This window comes from Maylandia zebra, linkage group LG13 (genome assembly GCF_041146795.1).
Source record: "Maylandia zebra isolate NMK-2024a linkage group LG13, Mzebra_GT3a, whole genome shotgun sequence".
Classification (NCBI taxonomy): Eukaryota; Metazoa; Chordata; class Actinopteri; order Cichliformes; family Cichlidae; genus Maylandia; species Maylandia zebra.
In genome coordinates, this window is record NC_135179.1 from 4,280,894 (window position 1) to 4,305,551 (window position 24,658).

Here is a 24,658-nt window from a genome sequence, read left to right on the forward strand (position 1 = left end):
TTTTTTTTTTTTTAGTCAACAGGAAATGACGTATTTGTTGTCACGTGTGTGCTGGAAAAAGGAGTCCCCGGTGATCGTACCCCGGGAAGATGCACTTTTTTCGGCCTAGAGGAGCAGCAGCCTGGAGAGCAGGAGCATGTGCAGAAGACCAACCGGAGAGTTGGTGAACAGGTTGGCAAACCATGAAAGCCATATGTGTGGTGCTTCAACAAACACTCGTCCAGAGTGATCAACATAACAGTGTGTCGGGTTGACTTTTATACAAACAAACCAAAAAAAACAAAAACATGTCATTGTGAAGCTTTGGCAAATACTAGATTGGTCAACTGATGTGCCGTAAGCATCTGTCAGGCTCTCTGACAGTTAGTTAGTGTTGCCTACAGTTAAAATATATAATTGTGGTGAAGAGTTAGTATGATTTTACATAAATGGAATCCACATTTAGGAGCCCTTCAGTAAATCCAGGCCAAGCTAAGAAGATGAGCAATGGGAGAAAGACCAAGGACAGAACACATGGAGATGACTGACCAGCGAGCTTTTAATGCTTAAATCTCGTCAAAGTAACTTTTTGTTGTGACTAAATTGTAAAGAGGGATGTGTGTGTATAGAAAGATGGCTGTTAGAGTAGCAGATGTTTAATTTTGTCTAAATTCACTATTAATTTACCTAATCAATTCAAATCAGAGGGAGAGGACAAAGAGATTGTACAAGATCAGGAAGAACAAGGTGAGCCAAAGAGTGAAGGGAGATGGAAAAAACAATAATTATTTTTCACAAAATAATTTTACATACAATTCATGAATATTTTGTGTGCTTTCCAGTAGCTTGCTTAAAAAAGGCAGTGGACATTGTAAACATAACATACTAACATGAACTAGAAAATTATTTGCGAGCAAAAATGCAATGTGAATGAGACTAAAAGTGAAGAAGTCACTTGGATGAATGACGTAGCGTTTCTCCCACTGAAAACACAACGTCCAGATGAACACAATCAACCTTATTGCATACTCTGAAGTAGTTAAGTTTCAGAGTAGGGTAGGTTTGAAGAGATTTGAAGATTTTGCCATTCATTTGAATGGGAAGAGAAATTTTAAAAAGTTTAAAAGTTACAACAAAGAAAAGCAATAGCAGCGTAGTCCTGAATGTAAACTGTCAATGTAAAATCAGCCCTCTTACCAGTTTGCTTCTTGTCCAGGTGTATCGAGTTGCAGTGTGATTTTCCTTCTGTCTTTAATGAGTAATGGTACTTTAAGTGCTTGATGATTTGGTGGACTGACTGTGCTGCATGTAGCTATGAGACTGAAGCAATGTTGTGCATGTTTCTCTGCTTGTCTGCATTGCCACAAATTGTTCTATTTGGTGATGTATCATAGAACTGTACTATATAGTGTATGTAAGTTTGTGTGTTTGCTAGTAACTACCATCAACCTAAGGTCTCAGCTAATTTATCTTTGCAGAGATGTTCATTTGATTGTAACAGCAGTAGGAAAGAGCAGTAACAAGAGTAGGACAGCTAAGCTAATTATGGCTAAACATTTGGAATTTAGTGAAAGCAAAAATGGACCTTGCAAAGATGGATAGGTTTATTTAGAAAGTCAGCTATTTACATTTAGTGTTCGTCCCAAGTAGGAGATTTTGAATTGAGTCTAAATTGACCGCAAATTTACTTAACTTGTTAAAATCAACCAGGCTGTTACTGAAGCAGTCGAGGAATTACCTTTGAGGTCTCAGTCATAGGTATTAATGCAAAATGTAACATTACACTAACCTTATATTTTTGTAAAAGGCAAAATGGACTTTTTTCCAGGGTGGGGGAGTGTTTCATGTCTGTAAGTTAAAATTGTTATTTTTGTTGTTTCCTGATTTCTAAGAATTGGGAGAACAATTACATGCTAACAAAATGATGCATTTTGGTTGCCCATGTTTGGTGTTGCTTTGGGCTTAGGGTAATCACTGACGATGACTTACACCTAAAAGAGCTCAAAATCAGAAAACGTTGCTCTAAAACATGTTGACATGGTAAATGAAAATGAACAATAATCCAAATTGATCATGCAAACTGAAAGACTACTTACTATGTTTCTCTTGTTACTTCATTAGCCTCAGTGTTCTCAGATCATTTTTTACATAAAAGCACCCAGTTGTCTTGCAAAGAATGTGTAGGATTAGTGAAATCACACACATTCGAAGATACTGGTAGTTATTGTTTCAAATGCCTATTTCATGACAACCAGGCTAAATTCATCTAAGGGAGTATGAAAGAGATTATCTGGATGCTGAAATGATTGGTAAAATACATTAGGCCAATAATAGTAGACCTGTGCTACATTTGTCCAGCTAGGCAACACATATTTCTGCATAAGAGGTACATGAGACACCCTTTAAATAAGCAAATTTCATGTTTAAAACATGGAAATGCAGCCAAAATGGACCATACAATGGCCTCAGTGAACACATCGGCACATAAGTAGAGATGAGGAAACTCAGTCACATTAGATATTAATATTACTATGAGTAAATTATATATATTATATATTCTGTTACCTGGTTTAAAGAATACAATGTGATAATCACACATGAGAACGCTGTTTCCAGTTATACAAATATATTTTATTTCACTATTAAAGAAACCAATTATGTGAATAAAAGCTCACCACAAGAACATCTCCCAACCCAGTCTTACAAAGTTGCAGTCACAATAAAAACTGGGTATGGAACATGAACTGTTGGTGAGCTAAAAAAACAATCCTGGTGCTGATGCTTGTCACTGAACGTTTTGGACAGAGCTCTTGATTGAAATGCCTACCGTTGTGTGTAGGCATTTCGGTCCAGATGTTATGGAGTTCAGTTCAGCTAAGATGTATTTCTAAAGCACCGGATGGCAAAAATAGCCGCTTCTCGGCTGTTTATATTGTAAGGTAAAGACCATACAATATAAGAGAGAAAACCCCCCAACAATCAGATGATCCCCTGTGAGCAAACCCTTGATGACAGTGTCTGTGAAGGTTATCAGTCATCAAGGCCATTGGTGACGGTGGGAAAGAAAAACTCCCTTTTAACAGGAAGAAACTTTCGGCAGAACCAGGCTCAGTGAGGGGCGGCCATCTGCCTCGACCGGTTGGGGGGGGGGGGGCACAGCTGTTATAACCCCTGACGCAGCATAGCTTCTAATTCTGAAAGATACGTAGATACCTTAAACCTGCACTCTATGCAGGACACCAAGCGATGACACGACTTGCAGTACTATAGGAGTCTATGCAGAAACAGTTTTCTCTCTTGAATCTCTGTAATTCTTTTGCTACTGAGTGTCTGGGTGCAGTCACTCATTTTAGGCCAATTAAATCAAATGAACTTCCATTGTCTGAGTTATAGCCCTATTGAACCTGCGTTAACCAGGTTTAATAGGGAGGGCCAAAGTCCTAGTTGTGCTAAATTTCCTCGAATTCTCCTCGGAGATTTTCGAGTAGCTTCCTTTGTTCTTGAAAGTTCTTTTCCATTTGTCTCATCGCTTCCCGTCCATTCCACATCTTTTTGGTAAGGTCGCTAACCGTATTTTCTAAGGCCTTATTTTGTTGTTTGAGTATGTCAACTTGGACATCGTAGTTGTTTATCAGATTGTTATGTGCTTCCTGTGAAACTTTGCAAACCCAAGCTCAGACTCCCAACGCCATGTCTTGTTTTCAAGGCTTCCTGTACATTACACAGATTTTTCTTGACAAGCTCTCTTTTCAGTGCCTCACATTCATGGCACAACAACTCCTTTTCTCTGTTGGTCTTGTTAAAATCATGTTGGTTGTCCTTTTCCATGTCTCCCACTTTTATAACCGAGCCTGTCTTGCTGCTTTGCATCTCTCCGATTTCTGCCTCCATTTCCTGCATCACCTCTTTCTGTTGCAGGTCTCTTTTCCTCTTGTTTTTAGAGAACCCACGTCGTTTGAAGAGAACTTCAGCGTTTCTTTGGAGAATTTTGTTCTCAATTAGGAGCTCTCTTTTCACTGCCTCAAATTGATGGTACAAAAACTCCTTTTCTCTGTTGGTCACGTTAAAATCATGTTGGGAGTCTTTCTCAGTGGCTTTGGAGATCCGTGATTCTCCTTTCACACCCTCATCGTGTGGTTTCAGTTCTTTTTGAGAATCACCACTCCTTTTGGAAAGCTCCTGGAGGTCCTGTTCAAGAAGTTCGTTATGCCTCAATATGTCAATTTCATGTGCAAAGCATTGGAGTTCCAGGGTCTGTCTGAGCTGTTCACTGTCCGTTGTTTTGTTTTCCTCATTCATGATCCTTTTTCTTTCTTCACTCTCTTGTAACTCTTTAAAGGCTGTGTTTGCCTGATGGAGCTCAGTTTTAACAGCCTGTATTTCCTGTTGCATGTCATCTTTTTCCTTTTCAAAGTCCCTTTTCAGCTCACACATGCGTTTTACCGTCACATCATTTTCCTCTCTTAAAGACGGGTTGTCCTTTTCCATGTCTCCCACTTTTATAACCAAGCCTGTCTTGCTGCTTTGCAACTCTCTGATTTCTGCCTCCATTTCCTGCATCACCTCTTTCTGTTGCTGGATCTCTTTGGTTTTGGAGCTGTTTAAATCCTTTAGAATTTGGTTACAATATTCCAGCTCTTGAATTTTGAAGTGAATTGTTTCATTCTCTAGTTGCAGGTCTCTTTTCCTCTTGTTTTTAGAGAACCCACTTCGTTTGAAGAGAACTTCAATGTTTTTTTGGAGAATCTTGTTCTCATTTATGAGCTCTCTTTTTTGCTCCTTAAGGTCGGCGTTCTCGACTTTAAGGTCACGTATGGTAGAGTTTTGTTGTTTGAGAGTTTTATTCTCATTTTTCAGCTCTTTGATTTGCTGTTGAAGTTTTTCGTTCTCGGCTCTCATGTTGCATACAACAGGATTTGACAGACTCATATTTCAAATTGAAGTTGATGCTAAATCTCTGTACTAACTAAAAGATTTTTTAAAAAGACGGTCAACTGTGTCAGAAACGGAAGTTTCGAGTAGTTTAAGTGTTTTCCTGCCTAGTGAATTCTTCCACTCTCTTTGAAAGACTGACAAGAGTGAGAACCTCTCCCCTATTTATAGGTTTTCGGGTGCTGATGTCATAAAGAAGATCAGAGATCAAAGGGATTCTGGTGAAACGTCACTGTGTCTGGTCTGGGCAGTTCTGAATTGAATAATAACAAAATGACGGGGGGCGTGTCTGGTAGCCATGTGAAGACGTGTTGTACAGGGCTCCTCAATGGACTAACTTTTTTCATAATTCCATTGCTCCAAAACTAACGAACTTTTAACAACAGTACGATAACACGCCCGTGTGCTGCTCTGAGGCACTTTTTACATCTTCAAGGCTACGGTGTACGAAATATGAGCAAAACTAGATCGGGGAAAGAGCAGGCCGCAAAAGCCTCGGACCATGCTGAGGACAGACCGGAGGCACCACCCCATGACATGAGTGAGATTATGAGAGCTATTGCTAGCTCTGAAAAGAGGATATTGGACCGTATCGATTCAAGCACGAAAGATTTAAATGATAAAATAGACACAATCAAAGAAGATCTGGAGAAGCAAGAGACCCGTTTGGAAAGTGTTGAGTTTGCTTTGAATGTTGTATATTGTATAGCTTTTTTTTTGTTATACGTAAAATTGTATTGTATTTATTAAAATTTTTACTTTTTAATTATTTTATTTGCATTTTTTAATCACTAGGGTTTGAGAGTAACGAAATTTCTATTCTCTGTATGTCCTGTACATGTGGCAGAATTGACAAATAAAGTTGACTTGACTTGAATACTTCTTCAGACCGGACAGTGGAGTTGGAAAACGAGGTTAGCAAGCTGAAATCGGACGTTGCTAAGTTGACCAGCAAGTTGGACGACATCGAGGGGCGACAACGCCGGTGCAATGCACGCATTGTAGGGGTGAAGGAGGGCTTTGAAAACACCGGGAAACCTACGGCAGCTATTGCTACAATGCTGAAAGACATACTGGGCCTCGACTTTACTCCGATGCTGGACCGCGCTCATCGAAGCTTGGGTCAACAGGGAAACTCCCCCAGGGCAATCGTGGTGAAGTTTCACTATTACCAAGACAAGGAAGAGGTGTTCCGAAGGGCCGCCAAGTCGCAGCCGTTGCTGCTGCAGGACATGAAGATAAGCATTTTTCCTGATTTTACAGCAATGGTGGCAAAGAAACGAGCTGCTTTTATGGAGGCTAAACGTTTGCTCCGAGGCTGGCGTTAAGTTTGGACTTTTGTTTCCAGCTGTTCTCCGCATCACTTCACCGACGGGACAGGACAATCGTTTCACCGACCCAGCGGCTGCAATAGACTTTATCAAAAAAGACTTACGACGGCCGTGAGAGGTACAGCCGTGTGAGAAAAGATAAGTTGGACTCCACATGTGTGATTGCTTGAACTCAAGGGACATAGTTATACGTCGGTGCTGGGGAGATGTCAAGTAAATAATTGGGCCATAGTCATAAAAGGCCGGAAGGTAGAATGATTTTTGATTTAATTGATTATGAATACTCTGCCTTCCTTCTTCGTTCCGATTTTTGATATGTTCGAGATATTGCTGTTATTCTGGGGCATTTGATTAGAATAAACACGGGGAAAGTGGAAAATATAAGTTTTGGAGTTTTGTTTAGTTATTAAATGTTATATATTTGCCCAGTTGAGGGGCTGTTTGAGGGTTAACAGTACGTTTAGTCACTGTGCTATCCTAGCCTGGAGGGTTGCGATCTCAGGGATAATAGTAGATCAGCATGGGGTTTTGAGGCTCGTTTTATTTATTTATTTTTTTCCCTTTTTTTTTTTTCCTTCTCCCCCTCTTTCTTTTGGGGGGGTTCCAGAGGTTGGGACATATTTTTTCTGCACCTGCATTTTGGTACCTGAATGGCAAGCTCGCAAAGTCATCTGCCTCTTCGTTTTATAACATGGAATGTTAAAGGTATAAATAATCCGGTTAAACGCACAAGGGTTTTTACTCATTTAAAATCATTGAGATCCGATGTTGTATATCTGCAGGAAACACACCTCCGATCAAGTGAACAAATTAAACTAAAAAAAACATGGGTAAGCCAAATATTTAGCTCAAAATTTGAGGATAGATCACGGGGTGTGGCTATTCTAATTAGGAAGGGGATTCCATTTATTCCACTATCAACTGTGGCGGATACCAGAGGGAGATATATTATTATACAGGGCAGGTTGTATGGGAAACAAGTCATTCTTGCTAATGTATATGGACCAAACTGGGACGACCCAAATTTTTATTGTACCTTTTTAAAACACCTGCCAGATTTAACAGAGTCCCATTTGATACTGGGTGGTGACTTTAACTGCGTACTTAATCCTCAACTTGACAGATCAAACCCAAAACCTGATAGCAAAATTTCAAAAGCGGGTAATGTTCTTAAATCCTTTATGCAATCTTATGCTTTTTTTGACCCCTGGAGGGACAAAAATCCTACATCTAAACAATTCTCATTTTTCTCACCAGTGCACCGGTCATACTCACGGATCGATTTTTTTTTTTGTTGTAGATAGTAGAATTCTTCCCAAGGTTTTAGATTGCCAATACAACTCTATTGTTATCTCAGACCACAGTCCAGTACAATTAGATGTAAATTTTTATGAACGCTTAAGTCAAAAACCGGCCTGGCGACTTGATCCTTTACTCCTAACTAAAGACTCATTTAAAAAAAAAAGGTCTCTGAGCAAATACAGTTTTTCTTAGAGACAAATCAAACCCAAGGGATGAAAATGACTGTTGTATGGGAGGCATTAAAGGCCTATCTTAGAGGCCAGATAATTTCATATGTATCATTTCAAAAAAAGAAATACTTACAACAAATGAACAACCTAGCCAACAGTATAAAAGAGATTGACTGCTTATATGCAGAAAATCCAACACCAGACCTATATAAGAGAAAATTATTACTAAATTCAAAATACAAAATTCGGTCCATTCAGCAAACAGAACGTTTATTTTTCAAATCAAGGCAAAAGTTCTATGAACATGGGGAAAGAGCCGGAAAACTTTTGGCACATCAAATTAAGCAATCCATATCAGCTAACACGATTTCTGAAATCTGTAAAACCTCTGGAGAAAAGACGTCTGATCCGAAAACCATTAATGACCAGTTTAAAATGTTCTATTCCAATCTTTATACCTCAGATCCGGTTGATGAAAAAAAGATTGCTGAAACGCTTGATAGATTACCGATTCCACAAATATCGGTAAATGACAGAACAGAAATTGATAGAGAGATAACCATTAGTGAAATTGTCGAAGTAACTAAATCAATGCAAAGTAATAAGGCACCATTTTCTGGTCCTGAAAAAAAAAAAAAAAAGGCGATCGAAATGACTGTTGGTGCCAATCTTTAGTCCATCTAAAGGCCTAATTATAATAACAATTGAATATTACCTCAAATGTTTTTTTTGGAAAATATTCAAGTTTTATGTTTTTTGGGGCAAAAAAAGCAGTGCGCTCATGTGACGAAACCGGGATATAAAGGGTTAAAATCTGCGAAATGTAATTAAAACTTGACATGAATATTTCAAGGAGAAGTAGGTCTAAAAGATTGGCTAATTTAAAGTGGAATAAAATATTAATATATAAATTTTTTATAGCACTTTTTTGGGCGTGGTCGATTAGGACCGATAGTGTGTGCATTTTATGAAATGCGCTCCTGCAAAAAAAATAAAAGTGGATCGAAATGAATGTTGGTGCCAATCTTTGGTCCATCTAAAGGCCTAATTATAATAACAAACAAATATTACTTCAAATGGGTTTTTTTGGAAAATATTTAGTTCTTTTGTTTTTTGGGGCTAAAAAAACAGGGCGCTCATGTAATAAAACTGGGATTTAAAGGGTTAAAACAACGAAAATATAATTAAAACTTGACATGGATATTTTAAGCAGAAGTAGTTTTAAAAGATTGACTAATTTAAAGTAGAAAAAAATATTGATATATAACATTTTTAGAACACTTTTGGGGCGGGACAATTTTTGGTCCCGAGGTTCACGAAAGGATGGGATTTTGAGGTTCTACCAAGGGTTAAAAGGGAAACACAATCATAAAGAACGAGGAAGCAGCAAGGATTCTGGGCGGAGCTTCCTGTGACTGACTGATCTAACCCTCGCTCACCTCTCAGTGGCGCCGAAGTGACTGCGTCCATTTGTGATGTCAGCAAGGTTTCTGTGTGCACTTCCTGTCAGGTCGAGGCGCTGCACTGTCTCTGAGCTCAGGTGGTCTGATGTGGGTGGGGCTCAGAAAGCACAGCAAATAAACTCTTTCCAGGTTAATGCCACCTGCCTGCTCACCTGGTTTCTTGCAAAAGACCTTTTAGATTAAAAGCCTCACATTGTTCCCGTGCAGGTGTTCAGGTTTTAGACTTTTCTGTTCTTATTGTTGATTAAAGTTCGCTGAGACTTTTACTGTTAGAATAAATGTTGTTCTAGCTCTTTGAGTCCTGTTTTTTGTTTGTTTGTTTGCTAAAGTACCGAACGGGACAGAAAAACAATCAGAATTGTCTGAGGGCCAGGAAAGATGCCCAACGGGTTTATTTCTTCAAGTGGAGAAAACGTGTCAATGTGATATTGGTCCACTTGATTGATCTTTATCATTATTATTATTATTTATTTATTTATTTTAAGTTATTAAAAATTGGACAGACAATTAGACAGAAAAGGGGGAAAGAAAAACAGAGGGGATCGGGGGACAGTAAGAGAAGACACTGAGAAAATCCATTGGGTCACCTGTTAACAGAAGAAAAAAGAAAACAAACAACAAGAGAACAACACAAAACAGAGGTCAAAGCAACAACCTATCTACGTGTAAGTAACAGTAAATACTAAATATTGAATGTTGAGCAGCACGCAAGATCAACAGCGCACGATATGCTTTAAGGTAGCAGCCAAGGAAGATATAGTTTGTGTCTGTGAGCACCCATGTGTACAACCCCCAGACCCAGGAGATGTTACCCTTTTCCCTGGGGTGGAGGCAAGCAGCCCGCAGCCACAGGGAGGCCAAGCGTCCTGATGGTGTACAGAGAACAGGGGTTGTGAAGACCCCATACCTCACTCCGCTTGCTCATATGTCGTGTTGCTGCGTGCTCTTCTAAGCGAGCAGCTCCTGTGCTCACCTGACGGTCACCTGCACCAAGGAGCTGCTGTGATTGACGGAGCAGCAGCTCTCCGAGAACCAACATGTTGGACTTTCAGTTCCAGGTTTTGAGCCACAAAGTACTCATTGCCATATGCAGTAATCTGATTGGTCAAATCTGAGCCTGTTTAGAAAAAATAACTCCCAGATGCATCCACCCATGATGGATGTTTCTTTTTCAATCACTATGTGCTAAAAGACCTCCCTGCACTGAATCATACTTGTTATCAATCTCTGGCTCTCTTTCACAGCATGTCTTTTGTACTGTCTTCCTTCTCTCACCCTAACCAGTCGCGGCAGATGGCCGCCCTCTCACTGAGCCTGGTTCTGCTGGAGGTTTCTTCCTGTTAAAAGGGAGTTTTTCCCTCCCACTGTCGCTAAAGTGCTTGCTCATAGGAGGTCATATGACTGCTGGGTTATTGTAAGGTCTACCTTACAATATAAAGCGCCTTGAGCTTGTATAAATAAAACTGAATTAGTGTACACCCCCCCAACATACACACACGCACGCACACAGCGCAGGTAAGCAGCTGAGTCACATGTGAGGTAGACTCTTCATCTGCAGCTCACAGACGGTCACACGCAGAGCCATGAACCGGAGACGTGCACGTGCTTATTTACTTTTTTTTCTTTTTCTTTTTTTTTTTTTTTTACAATAGATGACGTCATCATCCTCATCCCCGTGTCAGCGTTGCGGTGACGTCACGCAAAACCGGCGCTTCCCGTACTGAAGCGACGGCGCTCCAAATCATGTGACCTCTGCCCGGCGCACGCTGAGCTGATCGATCAGAAGAATCTGTGCTGATTACCGATGAGCGGGTCTTCCGAAAACCCTCACACTGCCGAGCGCGCGACCGGAAACCGACCCGCCTTCACAATAAGAGTAGGCCGAGGGCAGCCGTTCCGTCACGGTCACACCTGCAGTCAGGTGTGCTGTGACGAAGTTACTCGCGTGGTCACACTTTTTACTCGTACATGAGTTATCCTCCATCATCGCTCCTCAGCACACCAACGCTGAGGGGGCCGTGCTTTTCCGTGCTCAAGTCTTACAGTATGTAAAAGGGACTCTGAGCTGCTCTCCGGTTTAAGTCTTGCTGGATCATGCAGGTCTGACTTGCCACTTACACAGCCATTCGACTCAGTCGTGTGAGGTGTGCACCGCTGGATTGGCTCAGCACACACCATCCCTATCGGTACAATCTGCAGAATCCTGCCTACCACGTGACTTTAGCCAGCAGGTGAACCACTGTTTCATTTTAATCAATGGCTAGTTTTGTGTGAACAAAAACAACATGAAAATTCAGTCTGACTCACCGAAATTACAACATAGTGCCTCTGAGTCTAACTACTGACCACTGCCAAGCCAAATGTATGATAACAGAGCTCCACAGCGCCCTCTGCTGTGGCAGTACCAGGTAATTTGACAGCCAGCCCCGGTGTGCCTGCCTCAGACTCGGTCGGTGCTGCAGTGGACTGTAATATTCTATTTTTTCTAATAAAACCTGTTCGAACCTCACTGGGCATGTTATCAGGTGCGGGCTTTAATTGTGAAGGTCTCGGCAGCTCTTCCGGTGCGGTGGTCGCTGTCGCGGTGCGTGTTGACGCAGCGGGTGCGTCAGGAGGAGATGTTGTAGAGCATCATCGGAGCCGAGCCGCCCCAGTCCGTGTGAGTCCGGATAACGGGACCCGCTCATGCTCTGCCCGCCCCGCAGCACGCCAGCCCCAGATCCAAGAAGCGAAGAGCAGCGGGGAAGAGCCCGGAGGTAAGAGAGGGGGAGGGCAGGGCGTGGAGGAGGAGAGCCTGTCTGTCATCTGTCTGTAACTCCCCCACCCTTCACACACACACGTCTGTCGGAACCGGACAGGAGGAGCAGAGAGGCGCTGAGGCCTGGAGAGATGCTGCTGAAGAGCCGCTCCTCTCCTCCAGCATCAGCTCAGTGTCTGTGGTTGTCTGTGTGTATGTGCATCTGAGTATGTGTTGTCCACACTTGTCCACATCATGAGCAGTTTTCTTCACTGGTTCTATGCCGTGATGAAAAACAGGAAGATCCCCCCTCCCTTCCCCAGACTTTTTACCTATGGAACCCTTTGGAGTGAGCCGTCCAATCACCTCTGACCTCCTGAGAAGGGCAGAGCTTCACAGAGTGAGCTCCAGAGTGGATGTGAAGTCTCAGTGACTGATGGAGGAGCTGATCTACTCCATGTGTGCCCGTGTGTCAGCCTCTGATTGGACAGAGCGTCTGTGGCACTGCTGTCTGTGCTGCAGAGGAGCTTCATCTATCCTTCAGCTGTGTCTGCAAGAGCTCCTGCATACAAAACCCAGTGCTCAAACTCCAAACTCTCACTTCATCTGTTCGTGTGGTTCACACAAAAGTATTGACAGTACTGATGATACTGCAGTATATGTGCAGAAAAACACTAAAACTGAAGTTTTAATGTCAGTGACTCTCACCTGTGCGAGTGTGTGTGTGTGAGATCATGTGGTCATTTGACAGTTGGATATTTCCTGTTAGAAATAGGAAATATCTTTAACCCCTTCCCAGGAAACAGAATCATCTCTGAGCCGTTATTTCAAATTAGAAGTTTTATAAAGCGCTCGTGTTTTATTTTCTGCTGGTCAGTGCTTTAGTTCAACTTTTAACTCTAAAGATGAAATGAACAGTTGATTTGCTCATGCTCTGTGTTTTTAATAAATATCACATATTTGACTGCATGACCCCGTTTCTGTGCCGAACCTCTGTAATCAGAGCACTGTGAATAAAAATGTCTGTAGGAGTTCATTCAGTGCTTAATTGAAAGTTGAAGGTGTTTGAACCTCAGACTCAGGCTGGTGTGGACAACCTGCAGGTCCTTTTGGACCTGACTACACACCTGCAGGTGCCTCAGCTGTCAGGATTCAAACACACACAAATCAGTAAGAGCAGGATCGTCTGAAATTACTCATTTTGTCTGATTAAATATTTAAAATCTGTCACGGTGGCACAACAGGCCCGCACAAACCCACCTGTATCACCTGCCTCTGTCTTCATTTCCCAGGATGCTCTGGGGTTTCTCAGCAGGCCTGTGAAGATGAGTGTGACATCATGGTTCCTGGTAAGCAGTTCGGGGACTCGACACCGCCTCCCCCGAGAGATGATTTTTGTGGGCCGAGAGGACTGCGAGCTGATGCTTCAGGTGAGGCTGACCTGTGCAGGTGTTCGGGTTAGTAGAAATTGCCTCCCTCTAGGTTGGTCTGAAAAAGGAAGTTGTAATGGTGTCTTGTTTGAGTCGCAGTGAAAGTAAGCAAAAAGAGTTGTATGTGTGTGTGTCTCAGTCTCGCAGTGTGGACAAACAGCACGCTGTCATCAACTACAACCCGACCACTGATGAACACCTGGTGAAGGACCTGGGCAGCCTCAATGGGGTGAGCCATACACAACATATCAGTACATTATCATAGGTATCCACCAATCAGCAGCAAACACAGGTGGGGGGTGGTGATGCCTAAAGTCACAGGTTACAGTACAAAGATTTTTTTTTTTTTTTATTAACTTAAAAAAATTTAATTCCACTTTAATTTAAACAGGCAAGAACTGTAAAATCACAAAAGAGTGAAAACCTTCAGAGTGGACTTCAGCATCATAATCAGAAACTTTCACCTGGACGTTTGTTTGTTTGTTTCCTGCAGACATTTGTAAACGACCTTCGGATTCCTGATCAGACCTACATCACCCTCAAACTGTCCGACATCATCCGCTTCGGATACGATATCCTTCAGACGCACACACGCACTGTTTGTGTGCGTGTCTGTGCGCGCCTGTGTGTTTCTGTGTGTGTGTGTGTGTGTGTGTGTGTGTGTGTGTGTGTGTGTGTGTGATAATTTTAATATTTTTCTGAGCTGTTGTTCACATTCTCACGTCTACGTTCTGGAGAAAAGTAAACACAAAGTCCCGGAGGAGGCCCTAAAGGTTGGTGTTTGTGGGTGTGTGTTTTCTATTGTACAAATTACTGCATAGAGGGTGTTATTTAATTTCCTTGTTTAACTGCATTTAGTTTGCATTTCCAAAACTACTCAGAGCGTCATGAATTTCTCATGACTACACACAGCATGTACAGTACCGTGAGCACATGCAGTACCGTGAGTACATGCAATTTGCAGTACCTTGAGTACGTTTGCCTCGTTCTTCTGTTTCAGCATGAGAAGTACAGCAGTCAGCTGCAGATGAGCCTAAAGCCTTCAGAGGGGAAGAAGAGTGACGTGGATGAGCGGGCGAGAGGCGAGAAAGCGCAGAGTACCAAGAGCCTCGCACAGGGTAACAATAATACAGCAACAGTACTGGCAGTAAATATACTGTGTATCAAATGTACTCCTAACAATACTGGGCGTAATACAAGCAATAACACAAAATTTTGACATCACACAGGGTCAAAAATATACTGCACTGTACAAAACATAATGTAACACAAAACCCTGCACCAGAAAGCCTGGTGCAGGGTTAAAAAGTACTGGATCAGGTGTCTGGCCGCTGTGTGTTCCTGTACGCAGATGATGTGTTGCTGTTTGTTCTGATGTATTTTTTACTATAAATCTGCTCGTTCAGGAAAATGTTTTAGTAACAAACCAGAAAGTCGTTTGTTCACGCTCCTCGGGACACTTTGATTGGTCGGCAATTTCACCTATCACACGTTTCTGTGACAGAGGCGCCGGTGTGTCGGCCCACTCCTTTGTATGGCCAGCCTTCCTGGTGGGGAGAGGAGGATTATGGGAGTAAAGTCCAAACCAGCGATGAGCCACATTCAGGTACGCACACCTTAATAAAGTGGAGGAGTGCAGTAAACTGGTGCTGTATAAATAAAGCTAAATTGAGCTGATGGTGCGTTATTGATGATGTTGGTGAGATGTCATCTCTTTGCCTCTGTCAGATGTTCAGAAAGACGCTCCCTCTGCAGATCCAGAATTTTCTGCATCGCTGTCAGACTGTCAGCCAAAGTCCGCCTTCCCTTCGTACCACCGTGAGCCGAGCTACTTTGAGATCCCCACCAAGGACTTCCAGCACCCTAAGTCCTCAGGCGCGGAGCTCCATGAGATCCCCACCAAGGACACTGACACGCCCCCGGCCCCACCCTCACTTCCCACTCCGACTCCGCCTGTCGTTCAGAGCCATGCCTCCTTTACCATTGAGTTTGATGATTGCATGCCTGGGAAGATCAAGATTAAAGACCACATCACCAAGTTCTCCACTCGCCAGAGGAAGCTGCAGGCTACACCCACCAAGACAGCCATCATGGCCACACCTGCAGAGGTGATGTCAGCAGAGAGCAAGGTGGCTGACTGGCTGGTCCACAGTGATGTAAGCATGATGAAGAGACGCCCACCGTCTGAAGACGTTTACAGCACCAAGAGTGACCTTGCCATGAACATCAAGACCCTGAAAGGTCAGAGTTGCACCTGTGTTCCGGACCATACCTGTGTTACCTGTTTGTCATTCACAGGTAATCGGGGATTATGCTTCCTGCTGGTGATAAAACCTGTCCAGCACTTCATTGTTAACAATTTATTGACACACGGTCCCTGAATCTTCTGATATTTCTCTGATTTTACTGACCCCACTAAACTTCTGTCTTTGTTTGAGGCTATCAAAGCTTCAGTCATACACTTGTGACCATTGAGCTTCAAAGTTCAAAAGCTAGTACTCACTGACATCTTTATTCCTGTCTTTAGGTCACCACCATGAGGATGGGACCCAGAGTGACTCAGAGGACCCAGTTCTCAAAGGAAGGGGTAAATCCCACCACTCGGTCCGCACTGAGCACTCTATGCAATCAGAGCTGTCCCAGGCGTCGCAGCAGGTCATCCAATCAGGCCAGTCCATCCATAGTCAGCTACACCAACCACTGCAGTATGCTCCACCCAGACCGGCCTCTGCCTCACCCGTAGCCCCTGAGAGGCCCCTGTCCCAGAGTCCTCCTAAAGCTCTGTCACCCACCGAATTTCCCAAACAGGCGCCCCCCGAGCACCTCACTCAGCAAGCTTTCATCATTGAGTTCTTTGATGACAACCCACGCAAGAAGCGCTCTCAGTCCTTCACCCACAACCCCGCCCATGCTGACTCGTACTCCACACTCAGAGCCAAGTTGGAGCGGCGGAAAGGCGGCGAGAGGCCGGCATCTGTGCACGGCCACATCCCTCCCACACAGCAGGTGACGGTTCCTCTGAAGAGTCAGAGCCATGGCGGCCCTCAGAGGTCAAGCTCTCTGAAGAGAGAAAAGACTGAGGGGGAGGCGGCTTCGTCGGCTTCCTCGTCTCGCTCCTCATCGGGCATCATCATCCGTATGCTGTATGATAATGATGTAACCGTTGTGTTCCTGCCTATAACACATATGTGGCACACACGTACTACACATTTACAGCATCTAGCAAAAACATCCACAATGATGACAATATCTGAACTAAAAACAGAAACATCAGTGTGGCTAATACCCTTTTCCCTTGCAAACTCAAGAAAGGTTTGTGTGGGGGGCTTTCGGAGGGACCCAAAACACTGTCTGTAAGCCTCTGAGAATGGCACTCCATACCTTATCATACACCAAACTGTCCTCAAGGTGCGAGAGCTGCACACACCTGCACCTTACCGACCAGTTTACACTGCAGCGGCAAAGGCCAAACCTCTTTGGGCCAGTGCAGGGCCAGGGCAATACGTTCAAACGCATTAAGGGCATCGCTAGATGGGTTGGAGAGTGTCCAACCCCCCAACCACAAGAGCTTTCATATCTTCTTTTTTCAGCGACCTGGCCACCACAATACCGTAATGGGGCGGCAACAGCACAGAGATCATCCTTTCAACACCTCCCTAGATCCTCCACTGAAGGCTGCACATTAAAATCCTCTAACCTGAACTGCGCCATAACCGCCACACACCACGAGAATAATCTCGGACAAGTTCCCACTTATGTTACGCCCGCTCCCTTGCGCTGCTCTGACCGGTGGCCACCCCGGGTTTAAGGGAGGGGGCGTAACATATGGCCATTCACTGAAGCGAGGCCTTTCATGCATGTTAGTCTATGGTAGTACTAACAAGTTTCACTCTGGTATAATCCCACACCAACTGGAGCTCAGCCACACTCTTAAATAGTGTGCTCCTAACGAGGCCATCAGCTGCAGCTAGTGATGGGCAGCAGGTGTGGCAGCCTCCAGTGCAGAAACACTTCAGGTGTTGCAATCCTTCCAGTGACCCAAAACATCCGGGAACAAACATAAACAGAGGCAGGGAGACGGAAGAAGAGGGAGAGAACACAACCAACACTATATACAGAAAGCAATACATTATCAAGAGGATCCCCAGCCCGAGGAAAAACAACAAGACACTTACCTCTCCCCAGAGAGGCAAGTGACGGAAGTGAGTTTGTTTCTACAGCATGTCCAAATAATATATTCAGTTCTCTGTAACTTGAATTTATGTGATTTTTTTTTTTCTTATGGGATCATTTAAGGGTAAAATATAGATTATATATATATTTATATAGATTATAATCTGATATATATAATTATAATCAGATTATAAATATATAGTATATTTGTGTTCGTTCACAATAACATTTCCATTTCCTCTGATCTACTGAGTTTTAGAAATAATATTGTACTATTTATTATGTATATGATATTTATACGTAGCCAAGACAATCCTGCAAATGTAGCTGATTACAGTGATTTTAATAACGAAGCTGCTTTACCACAGGTTCAGATACTGCAGCAGGACAACAACTTCATGTCATCATCTCTCCTTTATTGTTAATAACTGGACTGAAGAGGCAGCAAGAATACTTGTGATGTGGATACGAGTTTTGTACAATGTTGAAATACATAAAGTTTTTGTATCTTCAATGTTTTTAAAGATGTAAAAGAAGACTTTCCTGTAAATAATATATAAGTAATAAAAGTCTATAAGAAAAGTACTTGTTGTTGCTGTTATCTATGATCACAGTAAACTCGTCACCAACACATTTATGTTGTTAGTTGATAGTTTGAACCTTATGCAGATCTACCTTATCTCAATATGGTATCTCAATCATCTGTCATCTATGCAGGTAGAAATATTTCTATTTCTACCTAGCATCACCACAAATTATGACATCATAAAGACTGCTGATCACTGGATTTACAAACAACATAGACAGTCACTGAGCATTTAAATTATTTGTAAGAAGAATACATGGGAACACAGATTATATGAAAAAGATGACTGAAATTTTATATTTTGGGTAGTTTAACAATGACAGATATCAATAAATAACTGTTAACAATTTAGATTTTTTTAAAAGCAAAAAATCAAAAAGTATCATAGATAAAAGCTTTACTTTTCCTTTACTTTGTATTATTAGTTTCATGTAGCCACTATGTTGGGTATAGAAAACAGCACAGATCAACTGATTAGTGTATATGAAACTTGAATGTGGTAATCTTGGGAAAGAAAGTGTTTCTATGCTGAAGAAAAACCCCATCTGCACTTTGAGTGTGACCACATGTCAGTGGGGGTGGGGTGTAAATTAGGCCACCACAACTTGCATGTTCAAGACAAACTCATCATATTAAAGATTTTACAACTGAAAGCAGTCCTCAGGTAAGTAAAGACAATGTTTACAATTATTGTTATTATTTATACGTGAAGAGGAGCATAATTCAATTTATTTTAAATGTATGCATAATTATGAAGAAAAACTTTATAAATAGTGCAATTAAGTACACTGAGATTGTCTGCAGTGAGTTGCTCTTAATGTGAGTGGATATAAATGTGATCACTGGTAATGGACTATTTAATTTTGTTTTGACTAAATGATGATTTGATCAATGTGTTTAGCTGCTGACATTATCAGTTACTAGTTTGTTGGGTATGCATTACTAGTCTAATGAATTAATTCTAAAGTTAAACTTCCCTTTATGAAGGCTACCTTAAATTAGGCTAGTTTTAATTTCTTGGGTAAACAGAATGACAAATATAACAGTTGCTGAAATTTAAAAAGTTACAAGTGGTTGGTTTTTATATTTTTAAACAGAGCTTAAATCAATTTTTTTATCCCCAAATTTATCAGGGATCTTAAACACCATAAAAAACATGAAAGAAGTTGCAGTTTTTAAAAGTTCCAAATGTAGATAGGAGGCTTGAAACTATGAGAAGTTTCACACAAAGTAAAATTTTGCATGTGTTTAATTTAAATGCTATACTATATATACTACTTAAAAAAATAGAAGAACACTTTTTAAATGTTTTTAATCAGCGTAAGGTGAGTGCCATGGGGTGTTATTAATCAATGTTAATGAAATTAACAACAGGTGCATTAGAGGGACAACAAGGAGACAACCCCAAAACAAAAATGGTTTTGTATGTTGAAGTCACCTGCATTTTATCCGTCCTCATCTTTTCAGCAGATTGGTGCAGTGGCTGCAGTGATGCGGATGCTGTACCGGTCTGTTGTGGTGAAGAGAGAGCGTAAAAGCGAAGCTTTCAATTTACCGGTCAATCTACGTCCCTACCCTCACCTATTGTCACGAGCTGTGGGTAGTGACCGAAAGTACGAGATCGCGAATACAAGCGGCAGAAATGGGCTTCCTCCAAAGGGTGACTGGCCTCTCCCTTAGAGATAGGGTGAGAAGTTCGGCCATTCAGGAGGGGCTCAGAGTAGAGCCGCTGCTCCTCCACATCGAAAGGAGCCAGGTGAGGTGGTTCAGGCATCTGACAAGGATGCCCCCTGAGCACCTCCTGGGAGAGTTTTTCTGGGCATGTCCCACCGGGAGGAGGCCCCGGGGCAGACCCAGGACACGCTGGAGAGATTATATCTCTTGGCTGGCCTGGGAATGCCTTGGTGTTCCCCCGGATAAGCTGGAGGAGGTGGCTGGGGAGAGCGAGGTCTGGGCTTCTCTGTTTGGGCTGCTGCCCCCGCAACCCGGCCTCGGATAAGCGGAAGAAAATGGATGGATGGATCTTTTCAGTATTTTTTTCAGTTTTGCATTTGGGTAGGGTCACTACTGGTTTCATGAGGAAATATCTGGACCCTACAGAGGTTACACATGCCATGCTAAAGTAGTTAGAGGGTTTCCTGGGTCTCCCAAGACAGTATCAGGAGAAAGACAGTTACTCTAGGAAAGCTGGGCAGAGCTGTAGAAGGTCCTTAACCTATCAGCATGACCGGTTTCAGTAAAGAACCGGGTGAGCACTGCCAGAGACCTACAAAATGAACTCCATCACTCTTCTGGTGTGAATGTCTCTGAAAAAACAATCAAAACAAACTTCATGAAGGTAGCATGAGAGCCCAATATACACTAGTGGGCCCTGTGGTCACTGCCCGACACCATGGAGCCCAAGTGGCATTTGCCAAGTGGGGTTTGTGGCAGAGCCACCACTGTTATCCTGTGCTTTTCACAGATGAAAGCAAGTTTACTTTGAGCACACATGACAGGTGTCAAAATGTCTGAAGCCATGGAGAACATAATGCTGCCCGTAACATAATTCAGCATGACCGTTTTGGTGGTGGGTCAGTGATGGTCTGGAGAGGCAATGAAGGGACACACAGTCCTCTATGGGTTAGGCAACGGCACCCTGACTGTGATTTAGTATCAGGACCCTGCACTGGTGCAGAGGGTTCTGGGTTCCTCCTGGTGCAACACAATACTCATCCTTATGTAGTGAGAGCAGGCAGTCTTGGAGGATGAAGGAATTAATTCCACTGACTGGACCCCAAACTCACCTAAAGCCAATGGAAAACCTCTGGGTCACTTTCCACCTCAGTGATGCCCTTGTACCCACATCATCCTAGATGTGGGATGAGATTCCCCAGGACACAAGCCATCATCCTATTGTCAGGCATGCATACAAGCATGTGGCAGTATTTTGAGTTGCTATTATTATTGTTACTATTATTATTATTATTTTTTTTTTTTTAAAGAGAGTAGAAAATTCTTCTACAGCAACTCCACCACACAGAAAGTCAGCTGGAGATGTGGGGAGTCCTGATATGGATCGAGGTCTGCTTCTTCTTTCCAGTGACCATACTGTTCTTCTGCTGTGCATGTGGTGTGGTACGTAAATACGTCCAATCTTTTTATGTCTATATAAGTTTGTGAACAATTAAAAAAACTTAGCAAAAAACAAAAACAAAACACTAAATTAAAATTAAAAACAAAAAGAAAAGAATAACATATAAAAATGAAAAAAATTAAAAATTAGCCCAGCGATAGACTGCCAGATGTCAGATACGATCCAGCACCCATGTGACCCTGAATTAGATAAGCTGTTGACTCAAAGGAGAAAGAAAATAAACATGGAGTGTTGAGTCATAATTAAAGTTAAGTAGTTACTTTAATCTTTACAAATAAAATCAAAAGTCTGACAATCAAACACTTTCCAGTTACGCTCTGTAGATTCATCTTACTATAAAAGTAGCCCATTGATAGTGTAGGAATAGTAGAATAAAATAATAAAGTCTTACCATATTATATTTTATTGGTGCAGCAAAAGTAAAGGGCAATAATGTCAACTTCACTGAACCAGATACAGTCATGTCATAAAATTAGCACATCCCATGTTAACTGTTGGGCTTTTGACATACAGATTCATGAATAAATGAAACTCCTTAAAGCCAATCATGTGCTGACAGCTTCACTACTATTTAGAAATTATTCTCTAAGTTCCCAAAAGTTGATTCTGTTCATCTGGACGTAGCGTTTTCTGGGAGAAACATTTCGTCACTCATCCAGGTGACTTCTTCAGTCTCAGCTGACTCCAGGTTTCCCCAATCTTATAAACAGTACATTTGCATAATGACTGAAACTAGCACCATCAAAGCCATTGATCAGTGGTTGTTGATCAATGGTCATGAGAATTTGCATATTAATGATCAAGGAACTGACCTCCAAGCCCATTGTTCATTCAGTGGTGCTAGTTTAAGTTATTGTGCAAATGTTCTCTAAGGATGAGAGGTTCAAGCAACTTAAAGAAGTCCAGACGCTTTTCTTTCCAAGCTCCTTAGACTACGATGACCTGGATGACTGAGGACCTTCACAGACACATGCAAATGTTCTGTTTATAAAGTCAGCTGAGAGTGAAGAAGTCACTTGGATGAGTGACAAAATGTTTCTCCCACTGAAATCGCTACGTCCAGATGAACAGAATCAACTTTTGGGTATTTACTTACTTGCTAAATTGTGCATGCATCAAGATATTCTCTAAATTCCTGGGATTAATAGGGGGCTATATTGTTATTCTACAGCAAAACAGTCAACACTATCTATCTATCTATCTATCTATCTATCTATCTATCTATCTATCTATCTATCTATCTATCTATCTATCTATCTATCTATCTATCTATCTATCTATCTATCTATCTATCTATCTATCTATCTATCTATCTATCTATAGTGTTGACTGTTCTATATATATCTATATACCTATATCTATCTATATCTATCTATCTATCTATATATATATATATATATATATATATAGTGTTTTTGGGACATAACATTTTTTGGTTTCTTATTTTGTTACTCATCTGTGTTGCTGTTATAGTCAAAGTAAGCAGGTTGACAGAGTGTGACACCTGCTGTTCACTTTTTGTAACTGCTTCTGTTATTCTTCCTGTTTGTTCTGCATCTGGAGAAATAAGAAGGCTACTGGAGAATAAATTTTACTTACTAATTGGCGTTAAATAAAAAAAAATTAAGTGTATGTCATGTACATTGGTTTCACTGAGGTGAAGCAAGAAGGTGCAGTGTTCAAATATTCATTTAATTTCTGTTGGACATACATGTGAAATTAATTTGATCTTCAATGTGCAGATGTAAGTGTTTGAAATTTGTGTTTATTTTGAGGTGTATGAATAATACACAATATATAAAAATATATATTATAGGAGAAATTGATTTTCATGTTTTCCAACATAAAAGTAAAATATTTATCTTGCTTTATAAGACATAAAATAAATATATTTATTTATTCATACACATTAATCTACACTTATGACTATATAATCTTTATTACTGCATTAATGTGGTTTCAATTAATATTTCTGGCAGGGGCGAAAATATCAGGTCCCTCTCATCTATTACACAAACCTCCTCATCTCCGTTCTAATCCATCGCAGCATGACGTTCCTTTGGTGGAGGACACTGTATGACAACAGTGCATCTTTCTTTTACAATTTTGCTGTGACGGCCAGTCTTTACTTCAGGTTGTGCATTGCTCTGGAAAGGTACCAGTGTGTGTGTGTGTGTGTGTACTTGCATCTCTCTGATTATTATTATGTACTCTGAAGGATCACTGTGGTCAAAAACAAACTATTCTGTGTGATAATATGATCATCTTTCTGTTTTGTGTTGCAGGTATTGTTTCATCGCCTGCCCACTGTTGGACTGCCTCAGACAAACTGAGGGTTCTGTGCTGGTCTGTGTTCTGGTCTGGGCCTTTTGTATTGTTAGTGTTGCTCTTGCTGTATTTTTATATGAATTTGTACGTTTAATTATTTATGCCGCCCTCCCTGCCCCCCTGTTCATCTTCTGTCTCGCTGGGACACTTAAAGCTCTGCCTGCTGCCACCTCAGTGCCCACTGAAGAAAAACGAAGAATTGTAGGAACCTTGGTTCTGTTGCTGCTTAATTACTTTCTCATAAACCTTCCTGCAGTCATTCTATTACCTGTCAGCTTGCGTCCACGTCGCCCTGAGACAGCTACTGATTTTATCATTATGATCTTTTTTCTGTTTAGTTCATTGTTGGACTTCATTCTGTTTGCCTTCATGTGTAAAGGGCCCATTGACAGGCTGCTGGCACGTCTGTGCTGCTGCAGTATGGAGAGCAACAACACAGGAGATGTGACTGATGTTAGCACAGACAGGTCAGATCATGTAGTCAGAGATGAAGGAAACGAGGAAACAGGGTCACATGACAGGGAAGATGAAGAGGAATTAGAAAGTGTGAGATAAGTAAACACCATCCAAAGTCTTTCTTCAGCTGAAGCCTCAGGCTGTAAGAATTGTTTTGTTGAGTAGTTGGATGATGTCAGTTTAAAAGTAGAAATTGTTTCATAATTTCTTCTAAAGGCCCCGTGGTGGTGAGGTAGCCAGAAGGACCCGGGTTCATATCCAGTTTGGGGCCTTTCAGTTTGGAGTTTGCATGTTCTCCTCGGGTCTGTGAGCACCCTCGTCAGGTACTTTTAATTCCTGCAGTCCAAAACATGCATTAGGGTTAGTTTAACTGGTGATCCTAAACTTCCTGTAGGTGTGAAGGTTTCCTGTGTTAGCTTTGTATTCAACTCCTATAAGGAGGATGAAAAGAGACTGATGAAATTTCTTCTGAAGGCTTCTTATATTCAAATATTAATCACAGAAGGTTATTATTATGTTATTGCTTTTTATAAGACATTTAATGATCATATCCAGCTTACATTGTTTTTTTTTAATATCATACTTAATTATATTGTTGTTTAATTTCTTGGATAACTTTTGTTTTCCCTCACAGT

At 41.6% G+C, this 24,658-nt stretch overlaps 1 protein-coding gene across 1 annotated transcript; it reads left to right on the top strand.

Moving 5' to 3' along the window:
* The first annotated feature begins 90 nt into the window (after nucleotides 1-90).
* On the top strand, nucleotides 91-18,095 carry LOC105940948 (centrosomal protein of 170 kDa protein B). The gene is made up of 9 exons (XM_076891441.1): nucleotides 91-171; nucleotides 13,207-13,344; nucleotides 13,484-13,573; nucleotides 13,838-13,916; nucleotides 14,059-14,117; nucleotides 14,345-14,462; nucleotides 14,849-14,950; nucleotides 15,073-15,585; nucleotides 15,872-18,095. The coding sequence occupies exons 2-9, from the start codon at nucleotides 13,240-13,242 to the stop codon at nucleotides 16,699-16,701; spliced, it is 1,896 nt and encodes a 631-aa protein (XP_076747556.1). The 5' UTR covers nucleotides 91-171; nucleotides 13,207-13,239; the 3' UTR covers nucleotides 16,702-18,095.
* The last annotated feature ends 6,563 nt before the right edge of the window (nucleotides 18,096-24,658 follow it).